General features: G+C 43.1%; 1 protein-coding gene across 4 annotated transcripts in view; it reads right to left on the bottom strand.

Annotated features, from left to right (window-relative positions):
* Positions 1–256: 256 nt before the first annotated feature.
* Positions 257–26,566, bottom strand: part of GCNA (germ cell nuclear acidic peptidase) — a 28,242-nt gene continuing 1,932 nt past the window's right edge. The window contains exons 2-13 of one of the 4 annotated variants that reach the window (XM_070604123.1): positions 25,739–25,793; positions 25,374–25,419; positions 18,828–18,950; positions 18,096–18,142; positions 17,653–17,689; positions 11,093–11,175; positions 8,345–8,713; positions 7,289–7,364; positions 3,915–4,059; positions 2,550–2,688; positions 1,301–1,505; positions 257–990 (exon numbers count right to left, since the gene is read on the bottom strand). In XM_070604123.1, coding sequence (XP_070460224.1) covers positions 741–990; positions 1,301–1,505; positions 2,550–2,688; positions 3,915–4,059; positions 7,289–7,364; positions 8,345–8,713; positions 11,093–11,114 — 1,206 coding nt within the window. In that variant the 5' untranslated portion in view covers positions 11,115–11,175; positions 17,653–17,689; positions 18,096–18,142; ... (1 more) ...; positions 25,374–25,419; positions 25,739–25,793 and the 3' untranslated portion in view covers positions 257–740. The remainder of the gene's footprint in view (positions 991–1,300; positions 1,506–2,549; positions 2,689–3,914; positions 4,060–7,288; positions 7,365–8,344; positions 8,714–11,092; positions 11,176–17,652; positions 17,690–18,095; positions 18,143–18,827; positions 18,951–25,373; positions 25,420–25,738; positions 25,794–26,566) is intronic. The other 3 variants (XM_070604121.1, XM_070604119.1, XM_070604120.1) reach the window with 3 other exon arrangements.

The following is a 26,566-nucleotide window of genomic DNA, read 5'->3' as shown; positions in this document are numbered from 1 at the left end:
CTAAGCTGGTGGCAATTTGTTATGGCAGCAACGGGAAATGAATACAACATGGATCCCAGTCTACACCCTGGATATCTCCCAGAAGCAGGAGGCTGCAGTGCTCATGGGCAGTCATAAAACCAGAGAGAAACCCAGAATGGAAAGCGCTCTTCCAGACACATCCTGGCGAACTTAGATGTCCAGGGTCTTGGACAAAAGACCCGAGGGTTTGTTCTGCTCTGGGCGCAGGTGTCAATGAACAGACTTTGCTAAAAAGTGAATTGCAGAAAACACTTTATTTATTTTTTTTTTTATGAGCAATTACATTGGCTCACATGGCTTCAATGTCAAGAGCAACTAACTCATAAAACACGTTTGTCTTTTACTCCTAGGGAGGGGTAAAAGGTTGCATCTGCCAGCAGCCCTGGTTTTGAAGTGCTGCCTTTAAAGTTTGTTCTCTTTCCAGCGTTACTCTCATTCTCTCAACTTGCCACTCTCGAAAACTCGTTTCTCTTTTGCATTTTGTTCTACACCTTAAAATATGGAGTCTAAGTAAAGCCCCAGGGGGACCCAAAGGGCTTCTGCATATTGTCAAGGGCACAAAATGGTTAGCAATAGAACCTTGGTTAAGAATAACCATCATTAACAACAGGAACTTTAAAAATGATTTAAATTCTAATATTCATAGAAACAAACATATTTTTCTAAAACTTCTTCACCAGCAGAGGACTCTGCTCACACAAACGCACTGTCAGATAACCTCAACGCTCTTGCCTTTGTTTCTTGGCCATGTAATCCTTGCCGAGCTTTTTCATCACATCCCCGTGGCTTAGCCCTGCCGTCTCCTCCTTCACTAGCGTGTAATACTGCTGCACGTACTTGGCAAAGGGCCTCACATGGGGCTCAATGGGGGTTCCATCTTTCCGAGTTAACGGCAGCATGACCAGAGGACCCTTGCAAATGGTACAGAAAAAGCGTTCGGTGTTCAACGATCTGGTGTAGCGGCCAATCCTAACGAGGAAAGAGACACCACACAGCAAAGGAATCAGTCACTGTACCTCAGCATCTTCTCTGAGCTGCTGGCCTTGGGCCCAAAGCAAGACGTTTTCTGTGGGTTCTCAAAGAATGGGGCACCAAGCAGTGGCAGTGGTCAGGCCAGTGCAAAGTAGGAGAGAATGGAGAAAGAGGACATGGAAAGGAGGAGAGAGGTTTTGCTCCTCAAGTCAGATAGCCATGTACTTACTAATAAAAATCATTGAAGAGCTACTTGGAGGCCGTAGTAAACAGATAAGTGGAAAAAGTCTGAGGGGAAGGGCCTTACCTGAATTTGCACTGAGTACATTCATAATAAATCTTGTAGTTAATCTTGTAGTTGTGGCAGCGGGTGACCCTGGGTAGCTCCGGGTGCACCATGTTAGACTTTCGGGCATAATACTTCCATGCATCCCCATGAGAATCACGGATACCATCGAGCAGCCAGGAGGCTGCGTGGCATATTTCATGGACCAAAGTATCCCGGAGTCGGTCTTGGAAGAGGAATGAAAAGAAATCATGAGCACTTAAACTGATCCCCTTCTGGTCTTCTACCCAACCAGCCCGAGACTCTCAACCCCACCAGACACAGAGCCATCTCACATAAGCATATGCAGGCAAGCGTGAGTGTTATCTTCCCAGGATGCAAAAAGTGAAACTTCTACCTACTTCAACCCAACTTTGTTAACGGCAGAGAGCCTGAGCTGAGCAAGTCTTTTTGGAGCAGCTCCAGCACGCTCCTCTTTTTGTGGGATGCTGCTGGAAATACATCCAGCCAAGACCTGGTTTCCACCCTCCACGGACATAAGCGGACAGGGTGGGGAGCGATCACCATGGCCATGGGATTTGGTCGGAAGAAGCTCCATGGAGAAACTGGGATCTAAGCTGGGCCCTTAACAATTGACTGGATTTGCAAGATAAGTAAGGCCATTCTAGGTGTGGGAAAAGTGTGAGCAAAGGAGGGGGCCAGGAAGGCAGGGGGTACATTTTGAAAGCCAGCGTGAAGAAAGTCTCATTGGAGCAGAGGCCAGTGGTAGAGCAGTGAGGGACAAGAGTGGCCAAGCGGAGTGGGCAGGCTATGGTGGCCTTGAAAGCCAGGCTCCAGGCATCGGCAGGCCCTAGGTTTCCTAGCAGGAAAGCAATGCCGTGGTGAGCAAGGCGACGAGGGCCAATACCTGGGCAGAGGCAGATGGAGAAGGAATGGGGATAGGAGAGTCATTATGGAGATCTGGTGATTGGCTAGAGGCTGGAGACCTTGAACCTCAGTTACTAGGGGAATGGAGACACTGTCACTGACAACGGGGAGTGCAGAGAGAAAGTTAGGCCTAGTAGAAAGAGAGATAGTCGGATTCTCAGAGATGGTGAGACATCCAATAATAATGTCCTCTAAGCAACACATAGTAGGTCTGTTCCCCAGGAATGACAGGTAAAGCTGTGACACAGGCTGCCAGAGAATACCAGCACCTAAGAACAACTGAACGGGCACTGCGTCAGAAGGGAAGAGTACAGTGGGGCAGCTGCCGTGCCCCTGCCTTCACCTGCAGAGTCACAGACTTTCAGAGAAATCTCAATCTTAGCATAGCGCTCCTTCTTTGGGTACCACGCCTCGCCATTGGTGCATGAGCCAGCAGTGTTCAGCATCTTGTTATTCCAGCCGATATCTATTTTCTCCGGCAGCTGAGAATGCAAAGCAAACAGTGAATCAGAAAGCAGTTCTAAGCAGATCAGAAAATATTGTCAAGAGTTTCACAAATCTAAACATTCTGGGGAGAATAAAAGCCAAGTTGAAGCCCAGGTAAAGAGAATTAACAGGCAGTCAGGACACAAGGGAGACTGTTGAGAGCAGGTGACTGCGGGATTTGCACTCCCCTGCATGGAGATGAAGTCAGGGGCAGCCGAGGAGAGAGGTACAAGCCTGCTGAGGCAGGAGACGGAAACCTGTGCGTAAGAGTGGTGAGGCAAAATGGAAAATGCAACTCAGAACACTTCAGGTTCTGCTAATCAGAGTCATCTGATGTAACACCACTGTCATCAGGAAGGGCATCAAAGGCTGGGAGACCTTTAGAAAGCTGTTAAGAACTTTCCCCGCAGGAAGTTTTGTCACTAGAGACAATAAAGTCTGAAAAACCTAAAGATCACCGGGTCTCTCTGCCTCCAGATTCTCTCCAGTCCAGTCCACACCCCCACGCTTCAGACAGATCAATTTCTTTCAGCAGCCATTTCATGTCACGTCATATCCCCGTGCAGTGGTGCCTACTGATTTCAATTCAAGCTCCTCCAACCTGATTCCCACGGTCCTCCGTTACCTAGTGCTATGTTATCCCAAAAAAAAAAAAAATAGCCAACACGTACTGCTTACGATGTCATAGGCCCTGTTCCAGGCACGTCAGGTGTGTCAACTTAGCTAGGCCTAACAATAACTATGCAGTAGTAGGCAGTATTTTTGTCTCCATTTTACAGTTGAGGAAACTGAGGCAGAGGGGTTAAATAACTTGCCCAGGGTCACCTAGCTCCTTCCCGTTATTCTTCAACACGAACCCTCTCTTCCAGATGGTCAAGCCTCAGCACATGCCCTCTCCCCCATCACAGTTGTTCTCTGCGCTCACCATCCTGCAAGAACCAGAACAAGTTTCACTTCCTGCTGGCAATCCTATTTCCTGACCGCTCAGGCTCTCAGTGATTTCTCCCTCTGCTGATCTCCTGTGGTAGTGACAACCTGTAGCACACAGCTGAACCCACATACATTCTCTATTTCTTTCACGTACACGTGTCTCATCTCCCCATCTAAATCGACACTCCTCAAGGGCAGGAAACACACAGTTAGCACGTCTGCACACCTTACAGCACCCAGGAGTGCTGGGCACAGAGCTGGTGCTCAGTAAGTGCTTCTTCATTGACTCTACCTTTTTATCAAACACCGAGTTGTTAAACAGAGTGTAGATTCTCTGAACCAATTCATCCTTATTTTGCTTGAACTTCCTTCCAGAATACTGCTTTGAGTTTTCCAGGTCACGCAAGAAGCATCCAGGTATTTCGCACATAGCATTCCTGCAAAGGTAAATTCGACTGAGTTTTGCAGAGCTAAAGAAATCAATGGGAGAAATGCACACATACAGCTCATGTCAACAGAGAACTGGAGGGCTTGCTGGTCCCTCTTCCTTCCAGCTCCTTACGTGAGGGCATTGCCCGAGCTTCTGTTCATAGCCTTTTTCTCTTCACCCCTTGCACATTCTCAGAAATGTGAAGTCTGTGGTTTCAACAGGAGTGATCCCACGCCTGTACCCACAGTCCCAATCTCTCCCGAGATCCAGTTCTGAGTTGACAAGTGCTCAATGCAAATTTCCAACTGACCGACATGAGCATGTCTCCAGCTCAACGTGTGTAATGACCCAACTCCTGTTATAACAGGTTGAATACCTCAGAGACATTTTTAATTCATTTCTCCCTTACCCTATATTCAATTAGGCACAAAAACAAACCACTCTCTCCTTCACTTCATCTCTTCCATCCAGCCCCTCTTTTTCTACCCCACTGGCACCACCCTCTGTCAAGTTCCTGGCCTCCCTTTTCTGCTTTGATACCACAGCATCCCTCTAACTCTGTTCCTTACCTCCGGGATCTTTTTATTCTAATCCAACCACACACACGATTCCAGATTAATTTTCCTAGGTCATGTTCCACTTACGCCCCTCTCTGGCTTTTCACTGACTCCTTGGCCTGGCATTCAAGGCCCAGGTCAACCTGGTCCCGACCTCTATTTCCAGCTGCCATTTCCTCTCTAGCCAAAGTGGGCAACCTAAACGTTCCCTGGCCACCAACTGTGATTCCCCCCGGTTCATTCACGCCTCGGCACAACCCATCTGCCATGGCCAAGAATGAGCACATCTCCACCTCTACTGAGAAGCACCATCTGGGTAGCGCTCCATCATTCGCAAAGAACTTCCTTTTGCATTATCATATTTAATGCACACCACCACACTCCAAAGAAGCTATTCCTATCTTTATGATGTCCAGTGTGCAGACGAGGAAACTGAAGCTTAGAGGTTGAGTGACTCACCCAAAGTTCACAGAGACACTGAATCTCACAGCCTTTGCTTTAGACCACTATTACTGCCCCATCTGTCAAGGTCTAACTCAAATGCACAAAGAATAGTGCTGAGCACATAAAGGACTCACACTGACAATAACTATTTGTTTAAACTGAAACATTTTTATCTTGGCTAGAACAATCCACAAATCCAAAGAGATGAGCCCACAGAGCTGGAAAGATAAAACTGGCCCAGGCACGCAGCGGTTAAGTGCGCACGTTCTACCTCGGCGGCCCGGGGTTCACCGGTTCGGATCCCGGGTGAGGACATGGCACCGCTTGGCAAGCCATGCTGTGGCAGGCGTCCCACGTATAAAGTAGAGGAAGATGGGCATGGATGTTAGCTCAGGGCCAGGATTCCTCAGCAAAAAGAGGATTGGCAGCAGATGTTAGCTCAGGGCTAATCTTCCTCGAAAACAAAACAAAACAAAACAAAAGAACACAAAACGAAAAAACAGGAGCAAACACAGGGAAATGAATTTCTGACTTAACAGAACTCCTGAGACTGAGGTTTTGCCAGGACACTCATTAACCCTTAAGCCACAAAATAAACCCTATGTGAGGTGGCTGGGGTGGGGAGAGGGGGAAAAGTACCAGATAAGACAAAGGCAGCTAAAGGGTCTTCGTCCCAAAGCCTGATACAGGTGACGAACATTTCGGCCTCAAATTACTTAGTTCTGAAAGCAAAATTGCATCAGAAAAGGTGACAGATGAAAACTCAAACCATCTGCAAATCTCAGCAGAGAACATGACCCCTGTGTGCATTTGTGCTCACAGTCAAGCAGGCCTCATCGCTTAGCATACTTTCACCTCAATGTCTGTGCTATTTGACTGCAGGCTGAGCACCTCCACATCAGAGGAAGCAACAAGACCCCAATGGGCACATCAGACGCCATGACCAGCACACAGCCTCCACAGGAACAATGCTAGGCACAGCAGGAGCCGACAGACCGAAACAGGAAGTACCACGGCAACAGTGATGGGTCCAAACAGACTGGCCTCCTCTGGCTGGTGAAGAGGACAAAGACACAAAGGGGCAGCCTCTTCCTTTCTGTGTCACACTCTCTAGCAAAGCAACCTGGGAGCTACCCAAGACACATGTCCCTATAGGCAAAGCAGCTTAAACGTGTATCTAGGTATCCAGAGAAGAAACTCTGCTGAAAGGGGATCCATCTAGCAGAGAACACGCCAAACTGCTGTCGGCTCGCTCACCCAGCGAGAAGTGCAGAAACAGAGCCTCTGCTCAGGCCCAAGTTGCTCCGTGGCCCCAAAGCCTGACACATCATTCTTCCTCTCCCCTTAAGATGCATTTATTGTCTCAAAATACAAGTAAAAAATAAACATACAGCCCTTCAAATATATGCCTTCTCTTCTAAGATAATTAAGACGTAAGTATATACTACTCCTGAACGCAAGTAAAAACAAAGAAAGAAAATTATGCTTACTACATAATATTTTAAGGGAAAAAGTGAGAAGTTCCTGGAATCTAAATGAGAAAACGTATTAGTTTCTTTGCTTCCTTAAAGTATTAGTATGTCTTTGGTCTAAATGACCTGCTGTTTTCAGTATCAATTATATATAGTTCAATAAAAATAAAGGAACTACAAGCAATCTATTTCACTCCAATGTTTAATACAGCTTGGAAAGTTCACAAGAGCGTATACAAGTAGTAAGAGTAACAGGTTCATTGAAAGCACAAGAAAAACCTGGCAGACAGTCTTGGCTGCCCTCCCTCCAATTCCAGCGCTTTGGAGCAGCACGTTGGCTCTGCCTTCTCACCATTTCACTGCGTTTGCTCTGGCTTAGTGCAAACCGGTGGCCATGAGGCTGTATCTAGCCTGAAAAAAAATATCTTGTTTGGCTACACGTCATTCTTTAATCTGAACTTAAGGACAAAGGAAACCTCAGAGGCCAGAGCTGCTAGGGGCAAAAGGGCTCCCGTCAGCCCTGCAGGGATTTTTGCAGAGCGCCCACACCGCCTCTGCCGGGGCCGGGAGGGGGAGCAGTGGGGCGCCTCCGCCGCCCCTGCCTCCTGCTTCTGCCCTCTCGATTCAGGGATGGAAACCTTGTCCCCCTCCCCCACCAGACTCCTTCATCCCCTTGAAGACACTCCCACGTTCCCAGTGGACTGCTTAACATGTGACAATCGTGCAATCAACTTCCGTTCAGTTGAACATGAGCAGTACATACCCAGTTCCACATTCTTCAAATTTTGCTGTGCTGGGTCTCTTCTTTGAAGGCCCACACCTTTTTTGTTTGCTAACAGCTGAAAAGATAACAGTTCATTTGTACCGTGAAAATTGGTACCATCAAGCAACTTGCAGAAAGTTAAACCCAGGAGGAGCCCCCATAGCCAAGCCCAGAGCAACACCCATAAATGGAAACTGTCTGCAGCCTGCATACTGCTCCATCAGGCAGCGTGAAAGGTTTTACCTCTGTGCGTCCCAGCTGCCAGCAGAGTAAGCTGGGTAGGATTCTGTCGTAGGCACGGAGGACTGCGTAGGTTACATGAGCATGCCATCAGAGGTTAGACTGTGGGGGCAACTGCGGCACGCGCAGTATAAGGACTGGTATGGCATAGCTCACACACATGCTCTGAGGAAAGTGGCTCATATCTTAGGCAGCACCTTCCCCCACTAAGCAAGCCAAATCTTTCCACCTTTGTCCAGCACCCATACTGCCGGCTGCTCTAGCCAGAGACATGTGTCAGTAGTGTCAATCATTCATCTATTTTAAAAAGCTATTAAACATCTAATAAGTGCCAAACACCAGCCACATCCTGGAAGAGACTAAAAGACAAGTACGAGTCTTCCCATCAAGAGGCTCCCCATCTACTGGGAGGACAGATTCAGAAACACATTGTAACACAGATATGTAAGTACTTTGGTAGAGACAGGGTCCAGGAACCTTGGGAACCCAGGAGGGAGGAGCAACTTTGACTTACAGCTTCTTAGAGAAGTGACCGCTGGCCGGGTCCTAAGGAAAATGGGATATCTTCAGGACAAGAAGTGCAGGGAGCAAGGTGGATGGAATGGTGAATACTAAGACACAGGCAGCCCCCCACCTCCCATCCCCAGAAAGACCCTTTTCACTGGGATGGCTGCCTTCCTTGGCCACCGGGAAGCTGCTGAAATGCCACAGAGCTGATAGGCAGGACAGGCAGACCCGACAAGACAGACATATCCAGGGGAAAGGGCATGGCTGGCATGCACGGTGGGACAGGTGTACTTGGTTTGATTGGCTTACCAGGTGTCACAGATACATTTTTGGTTTTATCTTTCCTTTTCCTTGGTTGTTCCATCACAAACACAGGCTCTTCATCAGCTGACAATTTTCCACCTTCAATCTCCAGGTTAGCCTCAGGATCACTCGTTGATTGGCAGAGATTTTCACCAAGATTCTGCTCACCAACACCACCAGATGAATTGCACTGGGAGACAGCAAACCCATCCATCTCTTTTTCATTTGAGGAAATTTGGGCCTGATCACACGAATCGTCTTCTATTATGATAGGGCTCTGCACCTCAATACTATCATCATCATCAATAACAAGTATCGCCGGCTCCTTGCTGCTGGGCTGTTCGCCAGTATCAGGCAGCACTTCCAGAATCTCATCTGAAATTTAAGAGACACAATCACATATAAATATACTTCCTCCAGCCCCCTTATACATCCAACTTCAGACTATTGAGCACAATTAAACAAGCCAGGAACTGACATTATGAATCACAGTTAAGAATCAGTTATTTTTGATTGTTTTCCCTCTATTATTTTTTCATTTTACTGAGGACAGTGACAGACAAAACATCAATCCAAGTCCAGTGGCAATTTTCAAGTTACATTCTCCAAGCAGCGGCACAGTGAAGGTGCTCAGTGCTTCCCAAGCACAGGTCTGCAGACTTGTATATTTTCACTGGTCCACAGAAAAATAAAAGAAATGAGAATAATAAAGTGAGGTTTCTTCCCAGCAAGTTCAATTTTTATGATTTAAAGGACTGTCCTTTATTTTGAGATTATGTCCTCACTAAACTTTTGGTGCACTTTAAGAAGTTATGGTAATAGTAGATGGTAATTACAATTTACTTTCATCATTAGACAAAAATTGGCAACTCTCTGTTAGCCACCAAAATTTAATTTTCTACCTAGTCCATAAGTGCAAAGCTCTCAGAACCACTGACGTAAGAGTGAGGAGTTCAGTCCCCATGTCAGCACTGAGAGGCCTTGGGAACATCTGGAATGTCATCGCCCTCACTGAGGGTCTCTTCATCTGGAAATAAGGGGCAGCGTGTCTAAGACCACATGCTCTCTGGAGTCTGTTCAGAGCCCAACTTCTAGGTTTCTATGATTCTGGATGTAAAAAATACAAACCACAGCACAGTCAAGATGTGAAAATATATTTATGGTGCAAAAACTCTTTATCCTAAAATTGCAGATTTGGGATAATATATTTTGAAGGTCTCATCTATTATTTGAATTAATTATCAAAGAACTTCAGATATGCAATAAAGAAAGAGAAAGGAGTGGGTGTTCCTATGATAAAAAGTCATCTTTCCTAGAAAATTTAAAGACTTCCCACCTGTAGCTGAAATTTAAAAAAAAGGGGGACACACTACATTGCCAAGGTTAGAGGCAAAGTTGGAAGCATGTGTTAAAGCTCTGGGGGCCGTTTTTTCTGTAAAATTACGTAAATTCATTACAATAACAAAAGAAATGGTGTGTGGAGAACAGTAAAGAAACGTACAAAGCCAGTCCTGCCAGAGCATTCTTCATCCCTCCCCTATTTGGATGGACGCCCACAGTTAGAGTCCACCAGTCAGAGAGGGAAGAGCGGCCTTAGTTGAAAGTTCATCCTCAAAAGACTACGGATCTTCTGATTCAAGGAGTCAGCAACAGGTGGCCTATAGTGATGCATTGGTTCCTGCTCTGTCGTTCATGCCCTACTCTAAAGCTACCTCCCTTGGGGGCTCCCTCTGCATTGTGGTCGCTTGTCATGTCATACACCCCACTCTGCACCTGGACCTCTGTCCTGCTCAGGCAATCCACTCAGAGCTAGAGAGAAGGAGGGAGAAAAGAAATTAGAGGGGACAGGTGGTGAAACAGTAGGAGACTGGGGTTCCAAGCCACCTCTCCTTTCTCTGCTGTGATATCCCAGGTTAGCTAGGAAACTCTGGCCAACAGTAGCTCTTGGGTAGTTATCAAAGTAGCCAGTATTTTAAGGGTGCCAGTACGTTAACTAGGTGCCAATGTACCATGTCCTATACCTGGTACCAAGCGAACAAAGATCAATAAAACACCATCGCTGATGCTTAAGAAACTCCCAGTCTTCCTATGTTTCACACCCACTGAGCAGGTTCTGAACTTCGAGTAGAGCTCCACACCTCCCGAAAGATTAAAAGGGCCTCTGCATCCACAGAGGCAAGGATCTGCTGTGGGCAACAGGTCCTAAGGAAAACAGGGCTCTCTAGACACTATAAAGGGAGTAGCGAAAGGCAAAGACAAACAGCTAGATGGAGAAAGCAAGGATTCCCCTGAGAAGCCACTGCCTGCCGGCCCACAACCATCACCCACCCAAGTCTCTCTCCATCAGGCTGGAAAGAATGAGCCCGTGCCTCTTACTCCTCTTTCCCCCTTTGTCACTCCCACACATAGAGGAGGAGGAAAAGAGCGGAAGGGGGAGAGCAGCCTGCACACTTCGCAGTCTCAGTTCTTGACTTTCTTCCCTCTGCTCCCTCGATGTGCTGCTAGCTAGGAAAGAACTCTGCTGAGGGGGCCGCCCACGGTCTAAGGCAGCAGGAACAGTTGCTGCCGGGTTAGGAGATTTACCAGGCAGTGTCGGGAATCCAGCACATCCACATGCAGCCCCTATGAGGAAAGAAGTGGTGGCACCCACTATTAAGAGACAGCATAGAACGTTTGTGGGCTCTTATCCTGAAATGACTGTGTGTGATGAGGCTGCAGAGCTCAGCCGCTTCTGTCAGTTAGTAGTATACTTGCCTTTGCTACTTATTTCAGACATCTTAGCTCTCTTTTCCTCAGGGAAGTATTCATCCTCCGAATCTGAGTCAATCACCACGTAGCTGAGTGATGAGACGGAAAAACAAAAGAGAGACATGAATGCAACATTCTTCTTTTCCTGGCATTTTCTTCCTTTTCTATAACGTACATGATCACTTAGAAATGCTTTGTTGCTTTGTCTCCTGCAGTAACTCTGGCCCCCTTCTTGGGAACTACTAAATCGTTATTTCTGATTTCCCACCTTTCTACTGAATCTTTCCATCTGTTTCAATACTTTCAAACGGAGGTATCTGTCAAGTACTGAGAGTGAAATGGACAGTCAGAGGATATGTAATCAAACAGTTGGGTGCAGGGGGGAAACTGATTTGGGAAACGTCTAGTCAATTGCCATTTTTCTTTATCAACGTTGAGATCCGGCTGCCTGGGAAGTGTAGAGGCCACAGATGGAGCGAGGCAGCCTTAGGGCAGGGAGGTTTCTCCTCGGCACCACTCTTTGCAGCCTGAAGCCAGCACCACCCTCTCTAATTGACAGACCACTCTGGCAGGAGTCAAACTCAGCAGTACTGCTGTGCCATGCAGGGTGCCAGTGGTGAACACCCCTCTAGGGCCCTCATTCTCGGCCAGCCCTAGTATTTGGGTCAGAGGTTCCAGAAGGTTGAAATTTGCCACCTTTCCGTATTTTCCAAACAGCGTACAATAAGTCTGATATACCTTTGTAATGAGAGAAAACTATTAAAAACAGAGGACTTGTCTGCACCTGTTACAGACGCAAATCCATTAACCCATTTCCACCATATTCACCACTTGTAAGCTGCCAAGTTGATGGGCCTTTGCTGTCCTATTGACCACTCTATCCTTAAAATTATTTTCTTGATTTCCAGGATAATGGTCTGTTTGGGTTCTTTTCTCACCTTTCCATCCATTCCTTCTCACTCACTTCTCTTTCTCAACTCATTCCCAGGGCTTATCCCCAGCCCTTTCATACCGATCCAATCAACTCCTAAGGGTTGGATAAGCATTATCTATCTGCCAGCCCAATCCATTATATTCAGCCCAACTTTCTTCCAATTTCTAGCTCCACAGCTTCAGCTTCCTTCTTGGATATCCTGTGGGTAGGGCCAATTTTTAGTCAGCACGCACAGGAATAGCCTTACCATTTATTGATGGCATCTGTTCTGACCAGTCAGGCAGCCATCCTGACTAATCCCTGTATGTACTCTTTTGGTTGTTAAATGTTTTGAATATCAACCCTGTTCTATAGGCCTCTCAATTTCAACATGCCCAAAACTGAATTCATCACCTTCCTCCCCAGATTCACCCTTCCTACGGTATCCCATATATAGAAGCCACCTGGGACCAGACCAAGATCTGCGAGCTCTCCCAGCAGGCCCCTTAAAACGGATTTTCTTTATATATTTGTTCAACATCTATCTAGTGGAAGCAGGAAGAAACCAATTTTTTCTGTTTAAAAATTGGATGCAGTAGTCCCCCCTTATCTTTGGTTTCACTTTCCACAGTTTCAGTTACCCACATCAACTGTTATCCAAAAATATTAAATGGAAACTTCCAGAAATAAGCAATTTATAAGTTTTAAATTGCACGCCGTTCTGAGTAATGTGATGAAATCTCACATCATCCCACTCTGTCCTGCTCTGGACGTGAATCGTCCCTTTGTCCAGCATGTCCCTGCTGTATATGCTACCCTCCCATTAGTTACTTGGTAGTCATCCTGGTTATCAGATCAACTATTACGATATCGCAGTGCTTGTGTTCAAGCAACCCTTATTTTATTTAATAATGGCCCGAAAGCACAAGAGTAGTGATGCCAGCAATTCGGATATGCCAAAGAGAAGCTGTAAAGTGTTTCCTTTAAGTGAAAACCTGAAAGTTTTCGACTTAATAAGGAAAGAAAAAAATTGTATGCTGAGGCTGCTAAGATGTACAGTAACTTTTATTATAGCATATTGTTATAATTGTTCTATTTTATTATTAATTATTGTTGTTAATCTCTTACTGTACCTAATTTACAAATTAAACTTTAGCATAGGTATGTATACATAGGAAAATACATAGTATATAGGGGGTTTGGTACTATCTGTGGTTTCAGGCATCCACTGGGGGTTTTGGAACATATCCCGCGGATAAGGAGGAACTACTGTACTTTGAAATGTATTATCAAATAAGGACTTTATTACGCATAATACTGAAAACAAGAATACTTCTTATGATCCTTGATAAGCCACTTAAAATGTAAATGACAGTGACGGAAATACTCTGCATCTTTGTGGTGAGGGCTACGTTACCATATACATTGGTCAGCATTCATCAAACTGTACACCTAAAAAGGGTGAATTTTGCTGTATGTAAATCATATCTCAATAAACTTGACTTTAAAAGTATAAAGAATAAAACCAATCATTTCCAGTAAACAGCTTGACACAACGCATTATTTGGTTCTATAATTTCAGCTGACTGCAACTGCTAACTTTAAGTCACGTTTCACACATTGGCGTCAGGATTGGTGGCTTACATGTTGCAAAATAATCAAGAGATAAATCAGAGCTAGCTAGAAAAAAGTTTTCCCCCTTGACAGCACTATTTGGCTTGGTGAGGGAACAGGAACGAACAATTCACATTTCTACAGTAATTCAAGGAGTCGATGTAGAAACCACAGTTACCTAGCACCACATTTCAGATTTATTCCAGTAATATTTTTCGCACCTCCTGTAGTCTGGCACCTAGACAACACCTCTTCTTCTGGCCCCGGCTAAAACAGAGGGCTCCCTAATAGGCATAGCAGTAGATAATGCTGAAAGATAGATTAGGGTCGGATCACAGAGGACTCCGCCTACTGGGCTAAACAGCTTGATATTCCTATGACAAGCAATTTGAACAGGGGATCAATATGATCAAAGCAGTGCCTCAGGGGATTAATCTGGAAGTGGGATGCAGACTGGACCAGAGGAGGAAGAGATCAGGGTGAGGAGTCCACTTAAAAACCTCTTGTACCCAAAAAAAGCTGGGAAAGCCACAAATATGTAGAGACTAACAAACATGCTACTGAACAACCAATGGATCATTGAAGAAATTATAGGAGAAATAAAAAAATATCTGGAGACAAATGAAAATAAAAGTACACCATATCAACTCACACGGGAGGCAGCAATAATGGTCCTAAGAGGGAAACTTCTAGCAATACAGGCCCACCTTAACAAACCAGAAAAATTTCAAATAAGCAATCTTACACTACACCTAACAGAATTAGAAAAAGAAGAACAAACAAAGCCCAAAGTCAGCAGGAGGGAAATAATAAAAATTAGAGCAGAAATAAATGAAGCTGAAACCAAAAAACAGTAGAAAGGATCAATGAAACAAAGAGCTGGTTCTTTGAGAAGATGCATAAAATTGACAAACTCTTAGACTCACTAAGAACAAAAGAGAGAAAGCTCAAATAAATAAAATTAGAAATGAAAGACGAGAAATACAACAGATACCACAGAAATACAAAGGATTATAAGAGAATACTATGAAAGACTACCTGCCAACAAATGGGACAATCTAGAAGAAATGGCTAAATTCTTAGACTCTTACAACCTCCCAAAACTGAATCAAGAAGAAATAGAGAAACTGAACAGAACAATCACAAGTAAAGAGATTGAAACAGTAATCAAAACCTCCCAAAAAACAAAAGTCCAGGACCAGATGGTTTCTCTGGAGAATTCTACCAAACATTCAAAGAAGATTTAATACCTATCCTTCTCAAAATATTCCAAAAAGTTAAAGAGGATGGAACACTTTCTAACACATTGTACAAGGCCAACATCACCCTAATCCCAAAGGCAGACAAGGACAACACAAAGAAGGAAAACTACAGGCCAATATCGCTGATGAACATACATGCAAAAATCCTCAGCAAAATATTAGCAAACAGAATAGAGCAATACGTCAAAAAGATTATACACTGTGATCAACTGGGATTTATACCAGCAATGCAGGGATGGTTCAACATCCGCAAATCAATCAATGTGATACACCACATTAACAAAATGAAGAATAAAAATCACATGATCATCTCAATAGATGCAAAGAAAGCATTTGACAAGATCCAATGTCATTTATGATAAAAACTCTGAATAAAATGGGTATAGAAGGAAAGTACCTCAACATAATAAACACCGTATATGACAAACCCACAGCCAACATCATACTCAATGGGGAAAAACTGAAAGCCATCCCTCTGAGAACAGGAACAAGACAAGGGTGCCCACTCTCACCACTCTTATTCAACAAAGTACTGGAGGTTTTGGCCAGAGCAATTGGGCAAGAAAAAGAAATAAAAGGAATCCAAACAGGCAAGGAAGAAGTGAAACTCTTGCTGTTTGCAGACAACACGATTTTATATACAGAAAACGCTAAAGAATCCATAGGAAAACTATTAGCAATAATTTACAACTACAGCAAAGTTGCAGGATACAAAATCAACTTACAAAAATCAGTGGCATTTCTATATTCTAAACAGAAAGAGAATGCAAGAATACAACCCCAATTACAATCGCAACGAAAAGAATAAAATATCTCGGAATAAATTTAAACAAGGAGGTGAAAGACCCATACAGTGAAAACTCTAAGACATTATCGAAAGAAGTCGACGCTGACATAAAGAAATGGAAAGATATTCCATGCACATGGATTGGAAGAATAAATATAATGAAAACGTCCATACTACCTAAAGCAATCTACAGATTCAATGCAATCCCAATCAGAATCCCAATGACATTCTTCATGGAAATAGAACAGAGAATTCTAAAATTCATATGGAGCAACAAAAGATGCTAATAGCTAAAGCAATTCTGAGAAAAAAGAACAAAGGTGGAGGCATCACAATCCTTGACTTCAAAATATACTACAAAGCTATAGTAATCAAAACAGCATGGTACTGGCATAAAAACAGACACACAGATCAATGGAACAGAACTGAAAGCCCAGAAATAAAACCACACATCTAGGGACAGCTAATCCTCAACAAAGGAGCTAAAACCATACAAGGGAGAAAGGAAACCCTCTTCAATAAATGGTACTGGGAAAACTGCACAGCCACATGCAAAAGAATGAAAGTAGACCATTACCATTCTCCATACCCAAAAATTCATTCAAAATGGATCAAAGACTTGAAGGTAAGACCTGAAACCATAACCCTCCTAGAAGAAAACACAGGCAGTACACTCTTTGACATTGGTCTTAGAAGGATCTTTTCAAATACCATGTCTACTCAGGCAAGGGAAACAAAAGAAAAAATAAACAAGTGGGACTTCATCAGACGAATGAGCTTCTGCAAGGCAAAGGAAACCAGGAACAAAACGAAAAGACAACCCACCAACTAGGAGAAAATATTTTCAAATCATATACGTGACAAGGGGTTAATCTCCAAAATATAAAAAGAACTCATACAACTCAACAACAAAAAAACAAACAACCCGATCAAAAAATGGACAAAAGATCTGAACAGACATTTTTCCAAAGAAGACATACAGATGGCCAACAGGCACATGAAAAGATGTTCAACATCACTAATCATCAGGGAAATGCAAATCAAAACTACACTAAGATACCACCTTACACCCGTAAGAACGGCTATAATCACCAAGACAAAATATAACAAATATTGGAGAGGTTGTGGAGAAAGGGAACTCTCATACACTGCTGGTGGGAATGAAAACTGGTACAGCCATTATCAAAAACAGTATAGAGATTTCTCAAAAAATTAAAAATAGAAATACCATATGACCCAGCTATCCCACTACTGGGTATTTATGCAAAGAACTTGAAATCAACAATTCAAAGAGGCTTACACACTCCTATGATTCATTGCAGCACTATTCACAATAGCCAAGACTTGGAAGCAACCCAAGTGCTCATCGACTGATGACTGGACAAAGAAGATCCGGTGTGTGTATATATATATGCAATGGAATACTACTCAGCCACAAAGACAAAAATTTGCAACATGGATGGTCCTTGACAGTATTATGCTAAGCAAAATAAGCCAGACCGAGAAAGACAAACACCGCATGATTTCACTCATATGTGGAAGATAAACTAACACACGGACAAAGAGAACAGTTTAGTGGTTACCAGAGGGGAAGGGGGTTGGGGGTGGGCATAAGGGGTAAAGGGGCACATTTATACGATGACTGAGAAACAATAACGTACAACTGAAATGTCACAATGTTATAAACTATTATGACCTAGATAAAATAGAAAATTTAAAACAGCTCTTGTACTAACACAAGAGTAAAAACTGATAAGGGCCTGAGCAGGGGAGACTGCAAGTTAAGGGATGGTTCACAGAGACATTTTGAAGAAGAAACTGACCAATTAGGTAAGGGAGTCTAGTATCTTGAATCTGGTTGTGAGATCGAACACCCATTATGACCCTGAACATGGTGTTCACAGAGGAAATGTGACGTTTATTCTTAAATCTTCTTACCCAGAACACCGTTCCTTAAAAAAAATCCAATTTCACTAATTCTCCTACTCACCTGACATTCTCTTTCTGCGTGCTCACTTTGGCCACAACTAAATCAGAGAAAGAAAGAGAGCATCAGAAAGCATCTGAAGCATGATAAAATCTGGTTACCCATGTCTTTAACTCCCTAAAACCAAAGTCCATATGTTAGAGCTGGTTAAAATTTATGGGGGACTCTTACATCCCCCATGAGACAGAGACAGGAAATAAACGTAAGGAGACCTAGAATGAAAAAGGGAAAGGAAGCAAATTAGAAAAGCAGCACAGAGAACTTCCTCTGCTCTTAACAGGAGGGAAATAAACTTCCTTTCACCCATCTAGCGAGAACCCAAGAGGGGACAAATCTAAGATCAGCTTACACCTAATGTCCCAAATCACATTTTAGCCACCTCTACAAAGGCACGGTTAAATTACACTTTAAAATGTAAATTAAGGCTTTGAGTGAACTCTACTTACGTGGCTCCAGTTCTTCATCACTGCTCGAGTCCACAGGAACAATGTAACTGCAAAAATAAAACACATCCCGTGTTAAAAGAAGGCTACTCACATCACAAGCAACCAAATGTCAAAAATCTCAAATGAAGAGATCAGAGTTTCTGAAAAGCAAAATAGTTTCAAGGGCTTATGAAATTAAGATCCCAATAGGGGAGGCGAAGAAACATTAGAAGCAACAAGCTGCTCAGTCTTTCCTGCGGAATCAAAGAGCGCGGAAGAATGGTAGTTGAGTCTCATTAGCTATCAGTGAGAAGCCTGTTTTCTGCCAAGTGATTTATTTCTATTTAAAGATATAAAAGCGAATGCTGAGAAAGCGGGCACAGGAGAAAGGACTTGAGGATAAACAGATGACAGTTACAAATCAAAGGGGCAAAAGAGCAAGGAGGACATCTTTGGGGGCTTTACTGCTTGAAGAGGACCTACTTACCGCGATTGCTATCGAGGTAGACAGACAAACGCTGAAGTCTATTTCTTGGGGAGCAATCAAAGGATGATTTCAAAGTGGGAACTGCTTCCTACAGTGAACTATGACGTTGGGGCCTCTGCTTCTCTGCCTCACAATTTGCCAGAGGCCCTAGCACTCATTCTTCCCCGTCCTCTGGCAGGCTGCTTGGCCTGTTGTTATAGCTGTGCGGTACTGCCTGAGGGGACGCCAAAGCACATTCAGCCTCGGCCTGGGATCCTTCAGCTCACCTGACAGCAGCTGACTGAATACCCCATGTCAGCTACTCATGACACAGATCCACAATCCAGCTCAGAGAAGTCACGCCGCAAGAAGCATCACTTCAGCGCTCGAGCCGGGCTACGGTCTAGGACCTAATCATAGGTAATCTTAACATTAGTTATTGTGACACAGAGCGCACAGAGGATACCAAAAGTGCAAAAGAAGATAGACATAATAGTAAGGTTTTACATATATGTATATGGTTTTACATATTTATAAAGTTTGACATATAGGGGCCGGCCCCGTGGCCGAGTGGTTAAGTTCCCGCGCTCCGCTTCGGTGGCCCAGGGTTTCACCAGTTCGGATCCTCGGCTCGGACATGGCACCACTCATCAAGCCATGCTGAGGCGGCGTCCCACATGCCACAGCAAGAAGGACCCACAGCTAACAAAATACACAACTATGTAGCCGGGGGCTTAGGAGAGAAAAAGGAAAAAACAGGAAGTTTGATATATAAAAAATTAGCCTTAACGACTTCTTGAGGACTTTTATTTTGGCCTTGAGGTTCATTACTGAACTGATCATACACTTTCAAGACACAGGTTAGTTCACCCCCTTGATTAAATCCCCTATTCATTTATTGATCACCGTACACTGGCCTTACTCAGTAATAGACTTCAGGTTGTTGGGTTATTTTTTTCTTCAGGAAAGCAAACTGTTGCTGGTTGTAAGCTTTCCTAGATATGGGTCAAAATGTGACCTTGGTTATCTTGAGACCTATTAGCAATAAATAGCACTATATACAAACTAAAACGTGATTCATACTTCATCTATCTTCTTACATACTTTTGCATTACACACACACACACATTTTTTTAAGAGGTCAGGCAAAAGGAATAAGGGATCGGAAATATGACACAAAAAGTTACGCGACAAAGAGCTCCACTCCAATCCCTAAAGACAAAATATCAAATTCCAGTTTGGATAGTAATCAACAGGAAAAGTGGTCCAAGGAAAGTGCTGAGGAAGAAATAGGTGGTCAAAAGGAGGCAGACTTTGCTAGAGACTTTTTCCAAGTAAAATTTACCACCAGGAGTACAAGTCTCTAGAAAGTATTTCAAGGCTCAATGTCACTGTTATTAGAAAATATATGCACCTAGGAAAAGCCAGTTGGCTTAACCATGACTCTATCGTGCAAGGACTAAGAAATGACATTAGAAGGCTTTGAAGATATATCAAACAAAAACCCTCAAAAACTTTAAAGGGATCCGAAGATCTCCCCTTTGAAACCAGTGCCATCAACCACAGAGATTATGTATGCTTTTATATGATTACAGAAAAACATCTAGAAGAACCAACACCAAATTCTTAATTATAACCTCAGAAGAATGGGAGGGTGTGTCTGTGTGAGGGTGGATTTTCACTTACTTTAGATGCTTCTGTAGTTTATTTTTACCACATGCCCGTATTCCCTTGGTAACTTTTGAAACTCAATAAATATGCTATAAGTAAAGATGATGAGCCCATCTGTGGTTCATTCATTCGCTGATTCAATATTTATTGAGCATCGACACTAGCCAGCCCGCTAGGTGATCCATTTGCTTTTCTGATCCGATTATTTGAAACTGAGTATAATGGTAATTTTTAAAATACAATTTTTTTGTATGTCTGTCTTGTGGTAGTAGTAACAAAACAAAGAATCTTGAGCTAAAAAAGACTAGTCAGGGGGGCGGCCTGGTGGCGTAGTGGTTAAGTTCATGTGCTCCACTTCGAAGGCCCGGAGTTTCCAGGTTCGGATCCCCGGCGTGGACCTACACACTGCTTAGCAAGCCATGCTGTGGCAGGCAGCCCACATGTAAAGTAGAGGAAGATGGGCATGGATGTTAGCTCAGGGTTGATCTTCCTCAAAAAAATAAATAAATAAAAATAAATAAATAAATAGACCAGTCAGTAGGCCATCAGAGAGTACTAACTAGGCTTTGATTGATCAATGAAGAACTAGTTCCCCAGTCTTTGCATTATGTATTTCAATAGCACTTCTGCCTTCAAACTGACAAAACTCCCTTCACTCTGTTAATGACCTTGTCTCATAAGTCACTGGGAAAATAGAAGCAATCAGACAGGAACTCCCTCATCCTCCCACCAACGAATCTATTGACCTACGTGTAACAACACCCAATTCTGCCTTCTCTATCAGTAACAAGGAACACAGTGTCCCCCAGCCCTATCCAAGGCCGAGCTCTCCCTTGTACTTTGGATCTCATCCCCCTCCAGCCTTCTCAAGGATTTTATTCCTGCGATCTCCTGTTCTGTGCTGCATTACTGTCCCCTCCCTCCTGGATCATTCATTCTACTATCCCTACACCCCATGTCTCCCAATTTTGTATTTCTACCCATGAACTCTCCACTGAAGGCCAACTGTCCACGTGAAATCTTGGACATTTACTAAGTACTTAAAACATAACATGGCCAACGCAGAATTCTTGATTTCTTCCCTCAATCCTGTTCCTATAACCAGTCTTACCCATCTCAGTCAATGACACCACCATCCACCCAGTAACGCAAACCAAAAACCTAGGAATCATCCTTGATTTCTCTCTTTCTCTCACCTCCCACATCCAATCCATCAGCAAGACCTGTTGGCTCCACCTCTAGAGTATACTTCATCTAATCTAAGACATTATTACATGTACCTCTAAGAAAAGAAAAACACTACCAAAATGATGACATGCGATCAAATGTATGACGCATCCCAATTTCAGAAATGTTAACATGCGAAAAAGTCTCAGAATTGATGAACTACAAAATATCCTATATTCATCCAAATCAATTCACCTCCACGATAAGCCACCATCACTTCTCACGACTTCTGTTTATCAGTTCTTGGGCCCTAGTTGTAAAGAACCATTTATCTCACAGGGCTATCGTGAAAATTAAACAAGATAACGTCGCCCTTCTAGAGGATACTGTACTTCCCCCCATCACAGCATTTATCACGCTATACCGTAATTGCCTGTCTACACGTTTTTCTCTCCCATCCCAGATGGTAAGCTATGCAAGGATTTGGAAGAATATCTGTTTCACACTGTTCAGTACAAAGTCCTCAGTGAATATTTGGTGAATGAGTGGATTTCAAAAAGTGGTTCTGACCCACAACTAACAATATGCAACTATGTACCGGGGGGCTTTGGGGAGAAAAAGGAAAAAAATAAAAAAATCTGAAAAAAAAAAAGTGGTTCTAAGGACCCCTTTTATTATTTTGCACCCTCCCACCTACACACCCACAGAACCTCATTTTTAAAGGATTTTGCCTACCAGATCTCACCGAGCAATAATTTTCTCCATTTAAAAGATTAATTACAGGCCAGCCTGGTGGCATAGCAGTTAAGTTCATGCACTCTGCTTCGGTGGCCCAGGGGTCACTGGTTCAGATCCCGGGCACGGACCTATGCACTGCTTATCAAGCCATGCTGTGGTGGCGTCCCACATATAAAGTAGAGGAAGATGGGCACAGATGTTAGCTCAGGGCCAGTCTTCCTCAGCAAAAAGAGGAGGATTGGTGGCAGATGTTAGCTCAGGGTTAATCTTCCTCAAAAAAAAAATTAATTACACATGACCATTCATGTGAAGGCATGAGGTACAGAATCAGCCCAAAGTAAAAACAAACAAAAAAGTACCAATACTGTCTGCATTAAAGAAAATACAGCGCCCAGATCCTGACACATATGGTCCCAACTTGCAGTGAGAATGGGTGGAGAGACTGGCAGGTCATTGTCCAGCCTCAAGGGCGATCTCCAGCTAGAAGTCCAAGATCTGGTCTTCGTCTCTGTAGCTGCAGGAACTCAGGTTTCTCAATTCTTCATCAAATGCTAGAGGAGTGACTCCTGTTAACCAAATTTGCAAGGGGCTGACTAATAAACCAGAGTGCCTGTTTCCTTCTCAGGAGAACTAACGCCAACCACCTCCCCTGAGCACTCTATTTGGGGCAAGAGACTGAGGGACATGAGAGAGCTAGGATTTTACCCTGTGCAATTCCGATCACACACATATTACTTTAACTTTGTGGTTGAATGCTGCAACAAGCATCTTTGTGCATTTAATTATTTTCATAAATTGGATTTTCCTAGGATTGATTTCCAAAAGTCAAATTACTCAAAGCATGACCAATTTTATAACTCTTGGTATATTTGCTTAATCGTTTCCAAAAGGTTGTATCAGTTTACAATGTCAGCAGCATTACTAAAATAGGATTAAAATTTGCTAATTTAATGGGTAAATAATCTTTTAGTTAGCATTTCTTTTTATTACTTCTTTTTTTTTTGTTTTGGTGAGGAAGACTGGCCTTGAGCTAACATCTGTGCCAATCTTCCTCCATCTTGTATGTGGGATACCACCACAGCACAGCTCGATGAGTGGTGTGTAGGTCCGTGCCCAGGATCCAAGCCTGCAAACCCTGGGCCACTGAAGTGGAGCACGGGAACTTAACCACTGTGCCACCAGGCCAGCCCCTTATTACTTCTTAAGACATATCTCTTCCAATGTTTGCTTTCTGCCTTCTTTTGCTAAGGCCTCCCCATTTTAATGACTACCACAAAATAATGTTTACCAGAAGTTTTGTGACTGATACAAAGAACACAGAAAAGAGGAGTGAGAACGAGGAATACTTTATCCCTGTTCTACCAGTAGGCCCTCTCTCCAGAGATAAATGATGTATCTTATTTATTTTTCTCAAAAGCTCTTAAGCATAAGCACATAAGTGCACATATCTTTTTTTACAAATAGTATTATGCTATATGAATTCTTCTGCGGCTTGCAGTTTTTTATTTTAGGTCTTTTTTTTTTGAGGAAGATTAGCCCTAAGCTAACATCTGCCGCCAATCCTTCTCTTTTTGCTGAGGAAGACTGGCCCCGAGCTAACATCTGTGCCCATCTTCCTCTACTTTATACGTGGGACGCCTGCCACAGCATGGCTTGCCAAGCGGTGCCATGTCCGCACCCGGGATCCGAACTGGCGAACCCCGGGCTACCGAAGCAGAACGTGTGAACTTAACCACCGCGCCACCAGGCCGGCCCCAGTCTTTCATTTTATATACCTTGGTAGTCTTTCTATTATCAGTACGTATAGCTCATCACATTTTTTGGATGAACCATAACTGATTCAACTACATCCTTAGGACATTTAAGCTCCTTCCAAGCTTGCGCTATTACAAACAATGCTGCAATGAACATCCTTGTATGTATTTCTCTGTGTACTACTAATTAAATCATAAATCCTTCTTCCACAGAACTGAACAAAGGCCAAAACAGCCTGTATATGTCTATATATGATTAAATGAACATGAGTTACAGGGAGCAGGGACAGGGGAGAAGGGAGAAAGGAATCAAGAGAAAATAAAAGTGAATTATAAAAAGAGCATGTATATAACCACGTTTATGAGGCTTACATATATGTGAGTATATGTATAAAGAAAGTAAATAAAATTGTTCTAAAAGTAAAAGTCCTAGTAGTGGAATTACTGAGTCAAAGGACATGGGCATTTCAAATTTTGATATTGCCAGATCGCCTCCATAAAGATTCCACCAATTGATATTCCCACCATGACTACATGAAATTGCCTGTTTCCCTACAAATGTGCCACCTCTGGGTATTATCAAATTTTTTTCAATCCTTGACAATCTGATATACGAAAAATTGTATCTCACTTAAAATCTTTTCATTTCTTTAAATATAAGTAATATAATCAAAAGTTGAATAAATTTTAATGTCTGTGGTCCATTTGTATTTTTTCCGTGAGAACTACCTTCTAATATCTTTTGTCCAGTTTCTATTTGTTCACTTTTTTCTTCTTTTTTGGTGAGGAAGATTGGCCCTGAGCCAACATCTGTTGCCAATCTTCCTCCATTTTGTATGTGGAACACCGCCACAGCATGGCTTGATGAGCAAGGTGTAGGTCCACACCATGGATCTGAACCTGCAAACCCCTTGGCCACGGAAGCAGAGCGGGTGACCTTAACCAGTATGCCACCAGCCAGTCCCTGTTTACCTTTTTTTAATTGTTGATTGGTGAAAGTTCATTATAGATTAAGGAAAATATTCTTTTATCATAGATAATACAAATATTTTTCCAGTTTGTTGTCATTTTTATGCTTTTGTTTGATGTCAAACTTAGACCTTCCCCACTCCAAAATTATTGGAAGCAAAATCCACCCATGTTTTCTAACATTTTAATAGTTTCATTTTTTTATTTTAAAATATTTTATCCACGTGTAATTTACTTTGGTATAAGGAGTGACGAGGTAAGAACCAAATTCTTATTTTTTTCCAAATGGTCAGCTAATTATCTTCAAATTATTTGTTGTTAATCTTTCCCCCACTGATTTGAAATGTCCTTTTTATCATGAACTAAATTTTCATATGTATTTGGGCCTATTTCCAGACTCTCTGTTCTGTGGTTTCTACTTTCTGCCATATCATACACTTACATGCTTATCCATGCAGGAGGAAAACAGGGCAGTGCTCCAGGAGAGAGAAGACTTAGAGAAGATAAAACAACTATCTTAAAATACCACGTTACCATGAAGAAGAAAAATACTTCATCCGCGGACCTCTAGAGGGAAGCACTATGAACAATGGGGTGGAAATAACGACAGATTTGAAGTTCATCAGAATCAAGAACTTTCGAGAAATTACACATATTCAACAATGCATTGTGTTGCTTTATGGAGTTGTGCACTCCTGGTCACTAACAGAGATGTTATACAAAGGATTTGTGCATTGAGTAGGAGGCTGGACTCCTACGATTCTAAGATCTCTTTTTTATAATTCTCATTTTATAACTAAGTCGCAGACTCTAAATGAAATAAACACACTTTTTGAGTAAGTCGTTTTGCCAACAAAGTAGGACTAAACTAAGAGAAAATAAAATTTTTCAAACCTCACCAGTCATCATCCTGGATCTTCGATTGGCTAGCCTTTTCTGCGGACATGTCCGCGTCTGTAATCAAGACAAAGATATACTTTTTTGAGAAAACTAGAACCTAGAACCAATTAGACATTCTATATTCTGCATTTATCTTTGAGCAGCTTCTTCATCCTAATGTAAAGCCAAAACTTTGCTCTGTAAAACGAGAAGTATTTTGGGGCTGGCCCCGTGGCCAAGTTTGTGCGCTCCGCCGCAGGCGGCCCAGTGTTCCGTTGGTTCGAGTCCTGGGCGCGGACATGGCACTGCTCATCAGACCACGCTGAGGCAGCGTCCCACATGCCACAACTAGAAGAACCCACAACGAAGAATACACAACTATGTACTGGGGGGCTTTGGGGAGAAAAAGGAAAAAATAAAAATCTTTAAAAAAAAAAAAAACGAGAAGTATTTAAATTTGTTTGTTGCAAACTTTTCCTGGACAGAGAAAATTTGAGACAAGTGGTACCACCACTCTCCCACCTTGCCCCACCAAGGTTCTTTGCTGATCAATCAGAAAGCCCAAAGCACATGGTGGCCCCTGATGTTAAGTCACCTCGATCATGACATGTTGTGGAGATGTGCAAGGAGGACATTCATTCATTTCTTAGCCCCCAAATAAATTTTCTCCCCATTATAAGGCTTTTGTATGCACTAACCTCTACTGGGCGCCCAGCCCAGCACTCTCTTGTCCCCAAACGGTTCCCACCCCCTATATTGCCCTCCACGCTCCTCACGTCTTCACTCTTCCTACTCCCGCCTCTCACCTCAGCCAGTCTTGCACCAATCAGGTCTCCACACCTCCGCTC

The sequence above is a fragment of the Equus przewalskii genome, chromosome X, assembly GCF_037783145.1.
Source record: "Equus przewalskii isolate Varuska chromosome X, EquPr2, whole genome shotgun sequence".
Taxonomy (NCBI): Eukaryota; Metazoa; Chordata; class Mammalia; order Perissodactyla; family Equidae; genus Equus; species Equus przewalskii.
The sequence above is the reverse complement of the archived record's forward strand: the minus strand, read 5'-3'. Positions and strand labels throughout refer to the sequence as shown.